The 16311-nt window shown below is 32.9% G+C and overlaps 1 protein-coding gene across 1 annotated transcript; it reads right to left on the bottom strand.

Annotated features, from left to right (window-relative positions):
- Positions 1 to 12446: 12446 nt before the first annotated feature.
- On the bottom strand, positions 12447 to 13555 carry LOC132034733 (uncharacterized). Its single transcript, XM_059425096.1, has 2 exons — positions 12854 to 13555; positions 12447 to 12765 (listed from the first exon to the last, which is right to left on the bottom strand). Exons 1-2 carry the CDS (start codon positions 13033 to 13035, stop codon positions 12447 to 12449), a joined length of 501 nt encoding a protein of 166 aa, XP_059281079.1. The 5' UTR covers positions 13036 to 13555.
- Between the last annotated feature and the right edge of the window lie 2756 nt (positions 13556 to 16311).

The following is a 16311-nucleotide window of genomic DNA, read 5'->3' as shown; positions in this document are numbered from 1 at the left end:
GGGGCATTTTTGTTTTTTTTACAAAAAAAAGAATTTTAAAAAATTAAAAATCGGGCTATGATACGGATTTTTTTAAAAATGTGGGCAAGTGTGTGTTGGATCGCCAAAAGTTTTGCAATTTTGGGAGGACTGATACGAGAAGTCTTTGCAAGATTTTGGAAAAGTAAAATACATAGTACATAGGTTGCATGTTGGATCCTCAAAAAAAAATCTTGTTAGAAGTCAAATAAATGCAAGAAATTTGGTCAAGGGAACCAAAAAAAAAAAAAAGATAAAAACTCTAGAAAGGGCATGTTGTTTTATCTTATGTTTGTTCGGACACTTCAAAATACTATCGGATATGTGGCGGATCTTATTAAAAATTATCATTTTTGAAAAATTCGACGCACGAGTGCGGCAGCGATTTTACGTGCGCTGCAATCAAGAGAGCAGAATTTGGAGGAATTAAGAAGGCTTCTTTCACTAACTTGACATGTATTTGTGACACCTTGCCTGGCCTAGGTTGTGGCCTTTCATTCAAGAAGACAACCTTACAATTTAAATGCGATATAAGTTTCGTGAATCTTCTTCGTATTAGGCTATTAGCCAAATTAGTAGTTGTGTTGAAAATTGTTGCTTTGTCTCACAACAATAAGTATTTAAATCTTAATGTAAACAAATACACTTAAAGGCCTAAGTTCTGAATCATTTAGGCCTCCGTTAAGATCCAGACCTCCATTAAGTGCAAACAAATGAGGCCTTAGTAAGAATCGGGCGGATTGTGTTACAACGATTTTTTTAGTCTATTTTAGCCCAAGTACCTTTTGAGCGGGTCAATTTATTAGTAACCCAACTCATTTTGACCCCGCCCAAACGGTCCTTATTCCTCTGCTTTATCTTTTAGCAGGCTCCTTTCTTGATATCTGTACATTGTACAAACCTGAAAATATAAACTTTAATTTCATAACAACAATTAATACTAACATTGGATCCTTGTTTTAGGGTCAAATTAAATTGTAAAAATGGCTTATTTTTGCAGCAATTAGACAAAAATGGCATGCTTCTTTTTTTTAAAAGATCAAAATGGGTATTTCGTTGGATAACCAACGAAATACCCACACAGGTTACTGTTCATGGCCGAATTATTTCAATCAAATTATTTTTTTTTTTTTATTTTTTTTTTGCATTTCTTGAAATGTCCAACGAAATGCAACAAATTTTTTTTTTTAATTTCGTTTTTTATATGAAAAACGAAATAAAAAAAAAAATATTTGAAATGCGAAATATAAAAAACGAAATAAAAAAAAAAAAATTGTTGCATTTAATTGGACATTTCACGAAATGCAACAAATTTTATTTTTTTGTTTTATTTCGTTTTTCATATGAAAAACGAAATTAAAAAAAAATTGTTGCATTTCGTTGGACATTCCAAGAAATGCAACAAATTTTTTTTTTTTTTTTTGTTTTTCATATTTGAAAAAAAAAAAAAAAATTTTCGTTTTTGGACATTTCACGAAATGCAAAAATTTTTTTTTTTTTTTTTATTTCCTTTTTTATATGAAAAACGAAAAATTCTTTTTTTTTATTTCGTTGACACAAAAACGAAATAGGAAAAATAATAATAATTTTTTTTTTTTTTTTTTTGTTTTTCGTATTTGATACTACTAACGAAATAGCATTAAATTTTTTATTTCATTTATACAAAAATGAAATAGGAAAATATAATTTTTTTTTTTTTGTATTTCGTTTATATAAATATTTTTTATCCTATTTCGTTGGTAGTCCAACGAAATAGGACAAAAATATTTATTTTTTTAATTTCGTTTTTATTAAACGAAATAAAAAAAAAAATTAATGCTATTTCGTTAAGCATTTCACGAAATGCAACCAAATAAAAATTATTATATTTCCCTATTTCATTTTTTGTATAAACGAAACAAATTAAACGAAATAATTTTTTTTATTTCGTTTATTTGTGTAAATAGGAAAATATAATAATATTTTTTTTTTTTTGCATTTTTTTTGCATTAATTTTTTTTTTTTAATTAGGTCATAAAAAAACGAAATAAAAAAATTTTTATTTCGTTTATACAAAACGAAATAGGAATTTTTTTAATATAAACGAAAATTTTTTTTTAATATCGTTTATATTTTTTGTATTTCGTTTATATAAAAACGAAATAGGAAAATTTTTTTTTTTTTTTTTTTTTGCATTTCGTTTATATTCATCGTATTCGATTATCTAAATCTCAAACTAACTAACTTTCAATTTCAATTTTTTTTTTAACTTGGAAGAATATATTGTTGTACTTTGATATTTCGCCGCATACTTTGTGAAATGCAAAGTTAATAAAAATTGGTGGAAACGGATTCCATTGTTCACGAAATAGGAATTTTTTTTTATAGGGACAATAGCTTTCAATTATTTTTAAGAATCTTGTCGAAGAATTGCTTCCAAGTCGAAGCTAAAAAAGAAGCTAGTGAATAGCTTTCGTTTTTTTTTTTGACTTGGAAGAAGCATTGTTGCACTTTAATATTTCGTTGCATACTTTGCGAAATGCAAAGCTAAAAAATTGATTTTTTTCTTTTATATTTCGTTGCATACTTTGCACTTTTGTATACTTTGCACTTTTGTATACATTGCATACGGAAGCTAAGGTTTTTTATATTTTGTTGCTGACCTTCTCCATTCTCCATTCTCCATTCTCCCTTCTTCCTCTTCCTCCATTCTTTCTCTTCTTCCGTTCTTCATTCTTTTCTTCTTTTTCTACTAATCCTATCACAAGGATTCCTCAACTTTTGCTCTATAATCTTCTTCAAATTGAGGTAATTTCTTAATTTTATAAGTTTTTACATATATTTTTTGATTTAGTACTTAGTGTAGTAGACTATAATAAAGAAAACAAAAGTTACAAGTTTAGTTAATCAATAATTGGTAATTTCGATTCGTTGCTTCAATTAAAAAAGCTTTAAAAAATGTTAGTAGAGTTTATTGGTCAACGAACTACAATTAAAATACTAAAAAGATCGTCGAAGTTACTGATTAAAAAGGTATAAATTTATATTATAAAATGTTCTTTTAGTTAGTCATTTTCATAGAACAACATTTAAAAAAAAGATGAAGAAATTGTGAGGAAAGTAAGATTGTTAAATATAACATAAAGATATTTGTATCATTTGTTGGGTCATTTTCTATGTTCAAATTGTGACTAGTCGTTGGAGATTATTTCATTTGTTGATAAGCATGAAGAATTTTTACTTTTCAAATTAAAAGTATAAGATCAAGAAACTGTGAGGAAGTTGGACTTGTTTATGAAGATAATAGAGAAAAATAGCATGACCTTTTTTTTTAATACCAAAATGGGTATTTCGTTGGATAACTAACGAAATACTGTTCTGATCTGGTAAAAAAAAATTGGTTGACCTTGCATCCCCTCTCCAAATCATATGGTTTGTTTTAAATAGAAAAGAAGTAGTTATATGTAAGATGAATACTATTATGGCAATTAATTATGAGCTTAACCAAAAGTTTAATTACATTTCGTTGACCCCATAGGGAACTGCAATTATTTTTTGACAGTTGTACTCTTATTAATTTTTTTTTCTTTTCTCACGTGATAATATATCTTATAGTTTGACCTTTGTTGACTTTCCTATTGAATATATAGTAAACAATTGTGTAAGGTGTTGTCAATTATTCTAACAGCAGTGGCTTGGTGTTGCAATGTTATAGATATGGATCGCCCCAGAGTCACTGTACATCCAGGTCCAGAAAACTATGATTTATTAACACTCCAGCAACAACATCGATCCCAGGCTGTGTGGGATGGAACATTGACTGGACGGAACGCGTGTTTATTTATACGTCGTGCGGATCATGAATTCTGGAATCACGTAAGGCAATACCCTTTACATAATCGCATCCTCAATTACTTTGAGAGGTGTGGATTTGGGGGAGTTTTGGCAAAGAGGTAATGTGCAGTATGATGAAGGAATCATCACTGCACTTATTGAGAGATGGCGTCCAGAGACGCATACATTTCATATGCGGACTGGCGAATGTACCATCACACTGCAGGATGTCGAGGTGTTATATGGCATTCCCGTGGATGGCCACCCATTGGTGCAGAGTAATGTTAAAAATATAACTAAATCAGCGTGGCGGGAATTGATGTACGACCTTACTGGTTGGTTGCCCGGAGAAGAAGCAATTATAGGTAATAGCTTGTTGGTAATAACACAATTATCTAATCATTTGGAAACCTTGATTGCCGGGAATGATATTATTGATGAACACACTGATGAGGCTGAGGTACAAAAGAGGGTCAGGTTGTACCTGCTTTGGTTGATTGGTGGCTCTATATTCCCTGATAATTCTGGTTCAAGGCTTAGTTTACACTTTTTGCTTGACATAGTAGACCTTGATGCAATAGGCGGTAAAGCTTGGGGAGCAGCTGCATTATCATACTTGTACAGTTGTCTATGCCGTGCTTCGATGTCTAATAGCCGTGATGTTTGTGGATTTATTGCTTTGTTACAGGTACGTGAATTGCAATATTATATTGCTCTACTTCAAGAGAAATAAGAGATCAAAAGCATTCTTATAACCACCATTACCCAAATTTTGAAAAATGAAATTAGGAACCGAAAGTTGAGCTTTATTATAAACACTAAATGTACCACTATATATAATGCAATCTGGATTATTAATATTTGTGTACATATATAAATGTCTAACCATATTTCCTTGAGTTATCACGCTAACAATTTAAAAGTATTGCTTGATACACGTTTATATAGTCAACTTCTCTGCTATCTTTTAAATAATATTTTAGATTTCCTAGTGTTATAATTTGTATAATAAATCATTAAAAATTATAATATTGTCGAATGGCTTGCACGACAATATTAGAGCATTATCGGAACCCAACCATAACAACACAATTTTCATGTGTATTTTTGGGTTATTTTATTTAATTCAAAAAATATTTATATATTTAAATTTACTTATACGAGTTTGGGCTTGGGAGCGAATAATCCCGATGCAGCCATTACTTCGTCCTCCAAGAGTAAACGAACGAGATATTGTATTTGCGCGAGAAGTGGACTCGGCGTGGAGCTCGTGAAAGCGAGGCACGAGCCGTGCTAGTAATTTGTAGAGATGTTTTAGACAACCTAACCGATGATCGTGTATTTTTCCTTTTAAATTTTTTTGATAAGAAATGTGAAAAATATAACAACAATAGAGTTTTTATAGATTTGTTCATTTTTTGCTAACTCGTCTTGTGATAATGGGTTGATTTTGTTTTAATTTGTTATAGCTAATTTGCTACAACTTGCTACTCGGTTGTGATATTTTTTATTAGCTTTTCTTCTTTTAGCATAATTAGTATTTTGTCTAGGTTTGTTTTAATGGCTAGAAGGTTACTAAACTATTTTATTTTGTTTTTATTTCCATCAAAATCCATTGTAGCATGTTCTTGTTATGCTTTGGAACTGAATAAAAAAGAAAGTGCTTCTAGCAAGGATTTGGTCATGATACGCTTTCTACTATTGAGTATTTTTGATTCTTCATTTGCACGATTTGGAAATGATGAAATTTTGTGTATTTGGAAGGAAGGAAATTGCTTGAATGTTCTAATCTTTACTTAACTGAAAATGCATAATGGATGTTTGTTGTAATGACAAAATGTATAATTTGTCTTATAAATTATAAATGATCGTATAATATTTTTGCTATCATAGTTTGTGTGGGAGCCTTATACGAGAGGCCATCAATGATGGACTTCGGAGTGGTGCCGACGTGGTCAAGACATTTGGATGGCGCGGTTGCCACTCATTTGTGGAATCTACCGAGAGTGGCACATGGTGGGTCGGGTCAACCGACAATTTGGTAGGGAGAGTCTGTTTCCGGACCACTCCCCCACATAGACCATTTCACTTTTCACCGGACAAGCGATTTACGGTAAGTCGGAGATAAGGGAAAGTTTTGAGGCGGCTGAATATTGGTGGGAACGTCGTCGGGAACTAATAGTTGAAGCACCATATGCTACTGTAGCTCCCGGACCGAATTCTGAATATTTTCATTGGTACCGGAGGTACTCTCGCACTCTGATAGGAAATCCAGAACATACCGTGGATAGGGGATACCAACACCTCGGCAGGAGGCATGAAGCATCGGTATGTAACTTTTGGTGCATGTCAAGTTAAATAGACAAGTTAATGATGTACTATATAGTTTTCTAACATTTGAGTAGAAACAAAATTATCGCTACTACTAATTAATATATCTTGAAAAATAGTCTAAGAATTTGACTTACTACGGATCTCATCCAATGCCATTATTCGTGCAAATTTACCATGATTCTCTTAACCTAGGTGCTTCAATTTTTATACTTTATCTCTTTCGTTATTTAGCAAAAAGAATGTATAATAATACATTGACCATGATTATGAAAGTAATTTAATTATATTTTCTAATTAAATCATCATATAAAGGATTTGGAACCGATTTACATACAAATACATGTGTACAATATGTATTAAATATTATAGTAATATTAATAACTATACGTTTATGATACATATTAATTTCTTTTTGCCAATAAATGGCTTTCTTACGTCACTGTTTGTTATATATTTTTTTGTAGGCGCGTGGAATTCATAAAGTTAGACATTTGGCTTACAGTGTTCAGGAAGCTCCGTCAGAGTGGCCTTCAGATTCTCAGGGTATGAATGCATTGATGCAAAGGTTTATTAACATGTCGACTGAGTGTCTGAATGCTGCTGCAATGGGGACGAGGTTGACATTTGATCCCGATTACATACCACCAGCAGTTTATGTGGCACCGCCTAAGTTGCCAACTAGTCGTCGGGATCGTGCAAATGTACGTCGTGCTGGTAACCCACGGGGTCGAGGTCAGGTGGCGAACCAGCTTATTGATGACGATCAAGTTGACGATCTAGCGCCACACCCAGACCCGGCTCATTCATTCTGTTGTAATGTCGGCCCATCTACGACTGCTTCCTATCATCCACCTACGAATTTACCCACCTCATATCACCCATCCTGTCCACATGAACCACATACGAATTTACCTAGCCCATATTATCCGTCGATGGAATTTCCTGGCCCATCTATGATTCGATCGGAGACTCCATATAACTCATCTAATATGGTCACTCCACAAGCATCATCAACATTACAAGGTTTCACCCCATTTAGCAAGATTTCCTCACAACCTTGGAGCCAAAAGCTTTGGACAACCTCCTTTTCCAAGTTCCCGAGACTAGTACCTCATCTCGACCTCCCGGCCTAATTTTCCCTATGATGGAAGGAGGCTCGGTTTTTAATGATGCATATGCACCTACGCCGACGTTCGTGACTTAGAGGCACAGGTTCATTTTGAATTTAAATTTTTATATATATAATTTAAGTGTCGCATTAAAAAGTAACTTTTATGTTGTATGATATTTATAGGGTGCGGAAGGGATGCATGAGGCCGCTCCTCCGCGCAGATCTCGTAGGATCGCCGTCCAACACAATGTGGCACTGGTGGGAGGAAAAGATGCACAAGTAGGGATGCATGAGGAGCTTTAACAACTTATTTTGAAAATTTATTGTGTATCTATGGCTATTTAGACTTATATATGACTTATTATAGCGACATATATTTCGTCAATATGAATTATGGTGTATTTCGTCAATATGAATTATCGAGTTAGCGATTTCCCCCCTCCCATCCGAGAGCGTCGTAGTCCAAGCCCCGTTATTTCAGATTCATAGCGCTATAATCCAACTCCCCTCTCCTTTATGTTTTTTTTTTTTTTAAAACCATCCGCGGAAAAAAAGGTTTTTTAGACATTAATGAAGTTAGTTAGATTGAGATATAGATAATCGAATACGATGAATATTGGTTGAAAGTTTATTATTTTTTTGGTTGAAGTAGTCCGATTATTTATAAATTGGATAAATGCAATTGTAAGAAAATGTTAACAAGCTTCTGCCAAGATTGTTAAAATGAACTGAAAGCTATTGAGTAGCTTCTTTGTTAGCTTTTGACTTGTACATGTAAAAACTTTAACAATCCACTGGCAAGATTCGTAAAGTATGCAAGAATGCTTGCAAAAGATAAGTGCAATAATGTTTCTGCCAAGATTCTTAAAATGAATTGAAAGCTATTGACTAGCTTCTTTTTTAGCTTCTAACTTGTCAAATTTTTTAGCTTTGCATTTCGCAAAGTATGCAATGAAATATAAATTCTGACAAGATTCTTAAAAAAAATTGGATTTGACTTGTCCATGTAAAAATAAAAGGAATACATTTCCAAGTAAAAAAAAAAAAAAAAAATAGAAGGAAAACTATTGACAATGCTTCTGAAGAACAACAATGATTCTTAAAGTATGCAACAATGCTTTTTCCTTTTTAGCTTTTCTTCTTAACGTATGCAATAATGCAACCTACTAACTAGTTTCCTTTAGCTTCTTCTTAAGGTATGCAATAATGCTTGGAGAAGATTAAATAAAGTACAATGCTTTCGAATAGATTCTTAAAATGAATTGAAACCTACTAACTAGCTTCCTTTTAAGCTTCTTCTTAACGTATGCAATAATGCTTGGAGAAATTAAATAAGTGTACAATGCTTCCAAGATTCTTAAAATGAATTGAAACCTACTAACTAGCTTTTTTTTTTTAGCTTTTGACTTGTACAAATATTGAAAGCTTATAACAATTAATTATTCTTGCATTTCGCAAGGTGCAACAAAATATAAAAAACTTAAATTTGACAAGTCTATGACTTAAAAAAATTATTTATAAATTGGATGAATGCAATTGTAAGAAAATGTTAGCTCTTTCAACAAGCCAAGACCAAGGAATTTGTAAAAAAAAATTGGGATTTGACTTGTCCATGCTTCGCCAAGCATTTCGCAAAGTATGCAACGAAATATAAAAGATATATAACAACAATGATTCTTAAAGTATGCAACAATGCTTGGATTTGAAAAACTTGTCCATGTAAAAATAAAAGGAATGCATTTCCAAGAAAAAAAAAAAAAAAACTTGAAGGAAAATATTGACAATGTCCTGAAGGAAACAATGATTCTTAAAGTTGCAAAATGCTTTTTCCTTTTTAGTAAGAAAATGTTAACGTATGCAAAATGCAACCTACTAAAGACCTTTTTAGCTTCTTCTTAAGGTAAAAAAATGATTTGAGAAGATTAAAAAAATTGTACAATGCATTTCGCAAAGATTCTTTAAATGAATTGAAATATAAAAGATATATAACAACAATGATTCTTAACGTATGCAATAATGCTTGGAGAAAATTAAATAAGTGTACAATGCTTCTGCCAAGATTCTTAAAATGAATTGAAACCTACTAACTAGCTTCCTTTTTAGCTTCTTCTTAACGTATGCAATAATGCTTGGAGAAAATAAAATAAGTGTACAATGCTTCTGCCAAGATTCTTAAAATGAATTGAAACCTACTAACTAGCTTCCTTTTTAGCTTCTTTTTAACGTATGCAATAATGCTTGGAGAAGATATATAACAACATGACGAAAAGTTATTTATAAACTTGGATTACTCCAATTTTTTATTTTACATTTTCGGTGCATATGCAACGAAATGCAACAAAATTTATATTATAAAGAACTCTAACCGGTCATTGTTATCTTCGGGTGAGCGTTTACAAGCAAGAGCCATTTTTTTTTATTTTGCATTTCGCAAATTATCCAAAATCTTCGACTGAGACTTAAAAATCCATTTACTATCCAAAAAATGTCGAACAAAAAAGAGAACACTCCTGGAAGCTCTTCCTCACCTTTTGCTTGGGCATTCCCTTTAAAAACGAAATGATAGCTCAAGTTCGAGTCACCCAACAACGATCGGGGAACATGGGATCCATATGATTTTGAGATGGACATGTACAACCCGCACATGCTTGACGAACGAGAGGATGATTTTCGGATCTTTGAAAAAATCAGATCCATGTGAGTACTACCGCGGATTACGCCGTGAATGGGAGCATAGGTACCATGAGTCAAATATGCTCATGAATGAGCTTGAGCAAAGGGGGCACCCAAGCCACGTCGATTCTGTGTGGATGGAACGCAGGATATGGTAGAATATGAGATAGCCGTGAAACAAATTCGAAAGGAGAATAATAGGATGTTGGTGAGACGTTGTAGGTACTATATCCTTAAGCTCGCTGAAGAACAAGCCGCAAAGCAACAAATCGCACGCTAACGAACATGAAAGAGCAAGTGTTTTAGCACACGAACTTTACAAATCGGATGATGACATGCCTAACGAACTCCCTTAGACCAACTATGTGTTATGTTTTTTAATTTTCAATTATAATGTAATTTTATGTTCATTCAATAAAGTGTTGTGTAAGTTCTATCCAACAATAATCGTTAAATTAAAGACAAAATTAAACTATACAATACGAACCGTTTATATTTTAAAGTAAGGACGACAACATATTATTGAAGGACGACAACATATTATTGAAGATTACATAAGATAACAAAGATTACATAAAATAACAATAACATAGAACTCATGAAAAAACTTAACAGTAAACAAGCAACAACAACTACTGAGTACGATTGGGGCAACGATTTTTGTTATGACCGGTTTGCCTGCAAGTTCCACACCTCCTAGCCATGCGAGGGAGCAATATCCATTTCATTCCTCCTTCTAGTTGTTCTCTGGGCTCCAGAAGTTCGCTCGTATGCAGTGTTTGCAATTAAACAGAAGGGACTTGCAGGCCAATATGCCTCATCACCCAAGGGAGAAAACTTTCCACTGTATGTTTGCTTGTAATACCTACAACTGTAGTACTTGCTAACATAGTCCTTAGGCTGAATTTTACGGATCCGATAGAATTTAATTGCATGGGAACATGGCATGTGGTAGTTTTTCCATTTCCCACACGAACATTTTTTTCCATTCTCGGAGACTTTATGGACATTTCCACCCTTACCTTCGTGTGCAAATGTCGAATCTCGAAGACCCAAATACAATGTTGTAGTTCATCATATCGGTGTGCATGGCGGCCCTATCCCAATATTCATGGAACTTCTTATCAACACCGGGCGGCCAAGTCTTCTTATTTACCATTAGCAGAAAGCGAAGGGCGCTTCTTTTAACAAAATGATCAACAAGATTTTTAAAGGTCAAGCGAACCATGGCAAGAATAAAAGCAATCCACGGGCTTTCTTCAATAAACCATTGTAAGACTCGAGAGACATTTGTCGTCATAGCCCCCCACCTATAACCACCGTCCTTATACAATGTCCATTTTTCCTTCGGAAGCTCGCTTAACCACATATGCGCTGCAGTGACAAAGTTTTGATTTGTTGCATCCTCATTTGGTATTTCTTCTTACGGTGCTCGTAGCAACCAACCACATTAGCTTCTCAAGATCGAGTTAAGAAACTTTTTGTTAAAGTTGCTTTTTAAATGTCGAACACAAAATCTATGATGTGTGGTGGGTGGTCGTAACCATTCATGTGTCATTACACATTGCAAGATCCCTTGGTGACGGTCGAAATTAGTCCAATGCCTTTTCTATCACAAACAACATGTCTCCATAATAAACCGAGAAACCAAGTCCATGACTCATAGCTCTCACGTGCAACTATAGCATATACGCAAGTGGAAAAATATTTCCGTTTGCATCAATGCCAACAAAGAATCAACAATTTCATCTCATACTTACCATAGACATGGGTGCCATCTATTGAGATGACCGGCACCGCAACTTTTGAATCCATCGATACTTGGTTTAAAGGCCCGTAAAAGATACTTGAAGATGTGTTCGCCTTGCGTTGTAGTTGACTCGTGTGTCCACTCAACAATAGTGCCCGGATTGAAATGTTCTAGGGCAGCCATGTATCGAGGCAATGCCCTAAAAGAACCTTCGAAATCACCATACACCATCTCAAAAGCTTTCTTACGCCCTTTTTGCGCTTTTCTATAACTAGGAGTATAGTGATGAATGCCTTTTATAGTTTCTGAACAAACTTAATACCGATTTGTGCATTGATCATAACATATGGTATCAACGAAGTAGCAATGATGTTGCTATTCAAATTGAAATGATCCCTCGTATAATCATCCGTATCACAATTATGTGGCTCAATCATTTTTCCTGCTTTCCACATACCACTTCCGATCAACGAAAAACGGATCATCCAACTACAACCTTCCTCATGCCGCTTGCAAATAACCTTCCAAAATGTACCTTTGGCTTGATCTGTTTTATATTCTTTTTTGTGGGCTATATTATAGAGTCTCACCGCACCTTTCATTTGCTTCTTGTTGTAAAATAACATACCTATTTGCATGTACAAGAAAAAATATCAATTCTTAATTACACCAATTAAAATCACAAAATTCAAAAATAATATATTATTAAAAAAATTAGTCGCACCAAACTAACCCGATTTGATAACTTTAGGATTCTTGGAATTCCAAAGTAAATTTCGAAACAGACCCGTTATCTCTCATGTATGCAAAATCTTCCGGTTCTACTTCTTCTGTATTATCCAAATATGGGATCACATTTGAATGATAATTAACACTAACATTACTGGGGGCCGCAACATCTTCATCAGAATCGTCACCGTCAGCAGACGATTGATCATCGTCCGTCCCTTCATGATCTAATGGACTATCGCTATCCGACTCATTTATTATATCATTAGCTAAATCGTTATTGCTGACAATTTGTGTGAGTTGAGTCAACGTGGGGTTATCTTCAAAATCGTTATGCCTATAAATAAGAAAAATTCATAGAATTTACGAGTCAAATACAATTATACAATCCATGAATAAAGTGAATAAAATATGATTATATTTACCTATCATTGTCCAATTCACTTGGACCAGGATGTGAAGGGTGTCGTACATTACAATTCAAATTATGCAACTGCGTAGTAGCATTATTTGGTCCACCCGTCTCACGATTCTGTCCACTCCAATCAAAGTTATGATCGTGCGTTGAAGCCATACGATCATCTTGTACCATAATTAGTTGTATCATTTGACTGACTACCAAATCCTACAATTGTTTGTTGTTGAACTACACCCCTTGAAAAACCAATATTCAAACTTGGGAGATAGGTAGTACCTCCAAAATCGAACTCATTGTCGGTCGGTACTTCGACCTGGGTAGAGCGTTGAACTGTAGCATACATGTCAAGCGCCGCTATGCATATGTGATTTTTAAAAATCTCAGGACAACGAAGAAATGACGATAAAGATTCATCGTCCGTAATTGGCATCTCACCATAAATTGGTGAACCATCGGCTGTAAATGAACTTGGACATCGTCCGGTTATAACCACCGATAATTCAGGATCATTTACGAACATTTTACTCCTTAAGACGCGTTGCAGACGATCATATTTTAGGGAAATTGGAAACCTTTGCCCTATTTCAGGACCACGGTTGTATCTAACCGAACCTGCTTCATACACAACTTCACCACCCCAAAATAAATACACTTTAACATGAGTTTCCGTCATCTTTTATGAAATATATGAGAGAAAAAATAAAAGTTGAAGGATATGAAACAGATAAGAGAAAAACAATAGACGAAAGATATGAGATGGATAAAAGAAAGTTGAAAGACTAAGGATATACCATAAGTAAAGATAGGACAATATTTATAAATGAAGAAAAGTAAAAAATTTCGCAAATTAAGTCACGAAATGTAAAAGATATTATTTTGACAACTATTCAATACTCGTCTGAAACTGATTGAACCAATAGAAATGAACAAAAATATTTAATAAATACGAAAATTGCATGTGGGGTTTAGACCTTTCTGCACCATGTATTTTTCTATAAATAGTCTTCCATAATACCTCATTCATCTACCACGCTAAAACAAACTCTTTCAAAATGTCATCGTGGAATCCATTCTTACGGCAATATATATATATACATATCACCTGGGTGACATTTTTGAGTCAATGGGTAGGAAATGGGTTTTGGAACGTGAATTTGAGTACTCGCTTAATCCGAGCGAGCGCTACAATAGACAATACATTAGCAAGATGAGGATATATATATATATATATATATATATATATATATATATATATATATATATATACATCGTCCAAAACGCCGTGCAATAGGCATGCCACTCACATCACCCCAAGAATTGAATTTTTTAAACCGCATTCGCGAAGAAAATAATAGGATGCGTTTGCGATGGTTGCGTTTGGAGGGACACAATTGGGGTTATATGTTACCCCCGATTGGAACTCAGGCGAAATGTCGATGAAGATGATTTTTCATAAGCATTTTTCTCGTTGTTATGTCGGCTAGTTAAGTGTTGTATTTGTACCTTTTTCATTTTTCAATGTTATTTCAATTTGAATTTCAACTAAATAAATCCGACTTCATTAAAAATATAAACGATATCTTATTAATGTAAATATTCTAATCTTTTTCCAATTTCGGGAATGACGCTAATGCTATCGTCTTCATCTTCATCTTCATCTTATCTCCATCTCGTCCATCTTCATTAAATTATATTTATATATCCGAGAGCGTCGTAGTTATATATATATATATGTCGTAGTATATACTCCCCTATATTTATGTTTTTTTTTTAAAATCATCCGCCGAAAAATATATATTTATTATACATTATATATATATATAGTTAGTTTGATATTTAGATAATCGAATACGATGAATATAAACGAAATGCAAAAAAAAAAAAAATATTATTTTCCTATTTCCTTTTTATATAAACGAAATACTAAAAAAAAAAAAAAAAAATTATATTTTCCTATTTCATTTTGGTATAAATGAAATAAAAAATTTAATGCTATTTCGTTAGTAGTATCACGAAATACAAAAAAAAATTAAAAAATATTATTATATTTTCCTATTTCGTTTTTGTGTCAACGAAATAAAAAAAAAAGAATTTTTCGTTTTTCATATAAAAAACGAAATAAAACAAAAAAAAAAAAAATTTGTTGCATTTCGTGAAATGTCCAACGAAATGCAAAAAATTTTTTTTTTTTTTAATTTTTTTTTTTCATATAAAAAACGAAATAAAACAAAAAAATAAAATTTGTTGCATTTCGTTGGACATTTCACGAAATGCAAAAAAAAAAAAAAAATGATTGAAATAATTCGTCCATGAACAGTAACCTGTGTAGGTATTTCGTTGGTTATCCAACGAAATACCCATTTTGATCTTAAAAAAAAAAAAGCATACCATTTTTGTCTAATGGCTGCAAAAATAAGCCATTTTGGCTCCGGACTCTATGGCTGGTGGCGAGAAGAAGAAGAGCATCTGCTCTTTTTGGAGAAAGAAAGGGAGAGCCCTTTGGCACTTAACAAAATCTATATAAGTATAATATAAAGCTAGACATAAACAAGGTGATGTGGCATCTCTCTTAGGCTACCATTGCTATTTATTTATTTTTCAAATTTTTGATTTTTTTTCTTATATTTCCCTCAAAATATTTGCTGAAAATATTAAAATCTCACCATCAATAAGTCTATAATTGTCCAAATTCATTAATCAATTAAAAGGAATGACATTTAAGAATATTAACTCTTTATTTCATTTCTGTGATATATAAAAAATTTTAAAAGCCAGTTCCTGAATTCTAATAGTCACTGCTTATCTTAACTACCATTTGGAATCTGCTAGGTCTTAACGCCTTTGATTCATCAAATCCTATACGAAAAGGTACGCAATTCATTTGATGAAATTTACAGAGTGACTAATGGCTTTATTATGGGAATTAAATATGATTATTCAATAGTCCATTTTTTGCATTATTTAAAAACGGCTAAAACCCCTATAATCTTTTATATGAAAATTGAACCAAAATATTTGTTCTTCATTCATTGTGTTTTATTAGCGTCAATATGCATGTATAGATGAAGTCTCTTTCTAATTCTTCCCTGACACTATTCCAGAGAAGAACACAATCATGAAAAGATAGGATGAGGATGTCAAGTTGTTTGATTCCTTATTCTGAAAGTGATAAATACAACAAATTGGAAGACTTGCGTCAAGGTTGGTCATTTTGCTGATGCTTTCTACCAAATAAGAACTTTCAACATATATTTGAAGAGGAAGGGATTTTGTGGTACAAGAAACCTAGTTATTTATTCTATGGCAGTGTCTTAGCATTTTGATTCTCTTTTCCTTACCACAATTGTTGTTAATAATGTTATAATCATTAGGTATATTGTATATTCACTAACAACACAAAAAGAATCAAACCCATAGCAAGACATGTACATGGCTTCGTTCCACAAATCTAAGAAAAATCAAGGA

The sequence above is a fragment of the Lycium ferocissimum genome, chromosome 10 (genome assembly GCF_029784015.1).
Source record: "Lycium ferocissimum isolate CSIRO_LF1 chromosome 10, AGI_CSIRO_Lferr_CH_V1, whole genome shotgun sequence".
Classification (NCBI taxonomy): domain Eukaryota; kingdom Viridiplantae; phylum Streptophyta; class Magnoliopsida; order Solanales; family Solanaceae; genus Lycium; species Lycium ferocissimum.
The sequence above is the reverse complement of the archived record's forward strand: the minus strand, read 5'-3'. Positions and strand labels throughout refer to the sequence as shown.

What these genes read in the sequence shown, in the direction of transcription:
- LOC132034733 (XM_059425096.1), bottom strand. Translation starts at nt 13,035, where the DNA reads ATGATACAACTAATTATGGTACAAGATGATCGTATGGCTTCAACGCAC. An exon ending in AGTGAATTGGACAATGATAG is followed by an intron (nt 12,766 to 12,853) that starts GTAAATATAATC and finishes TCTTATTTATAG; the next exon opens with GCATAACGATTTTGAAGATA.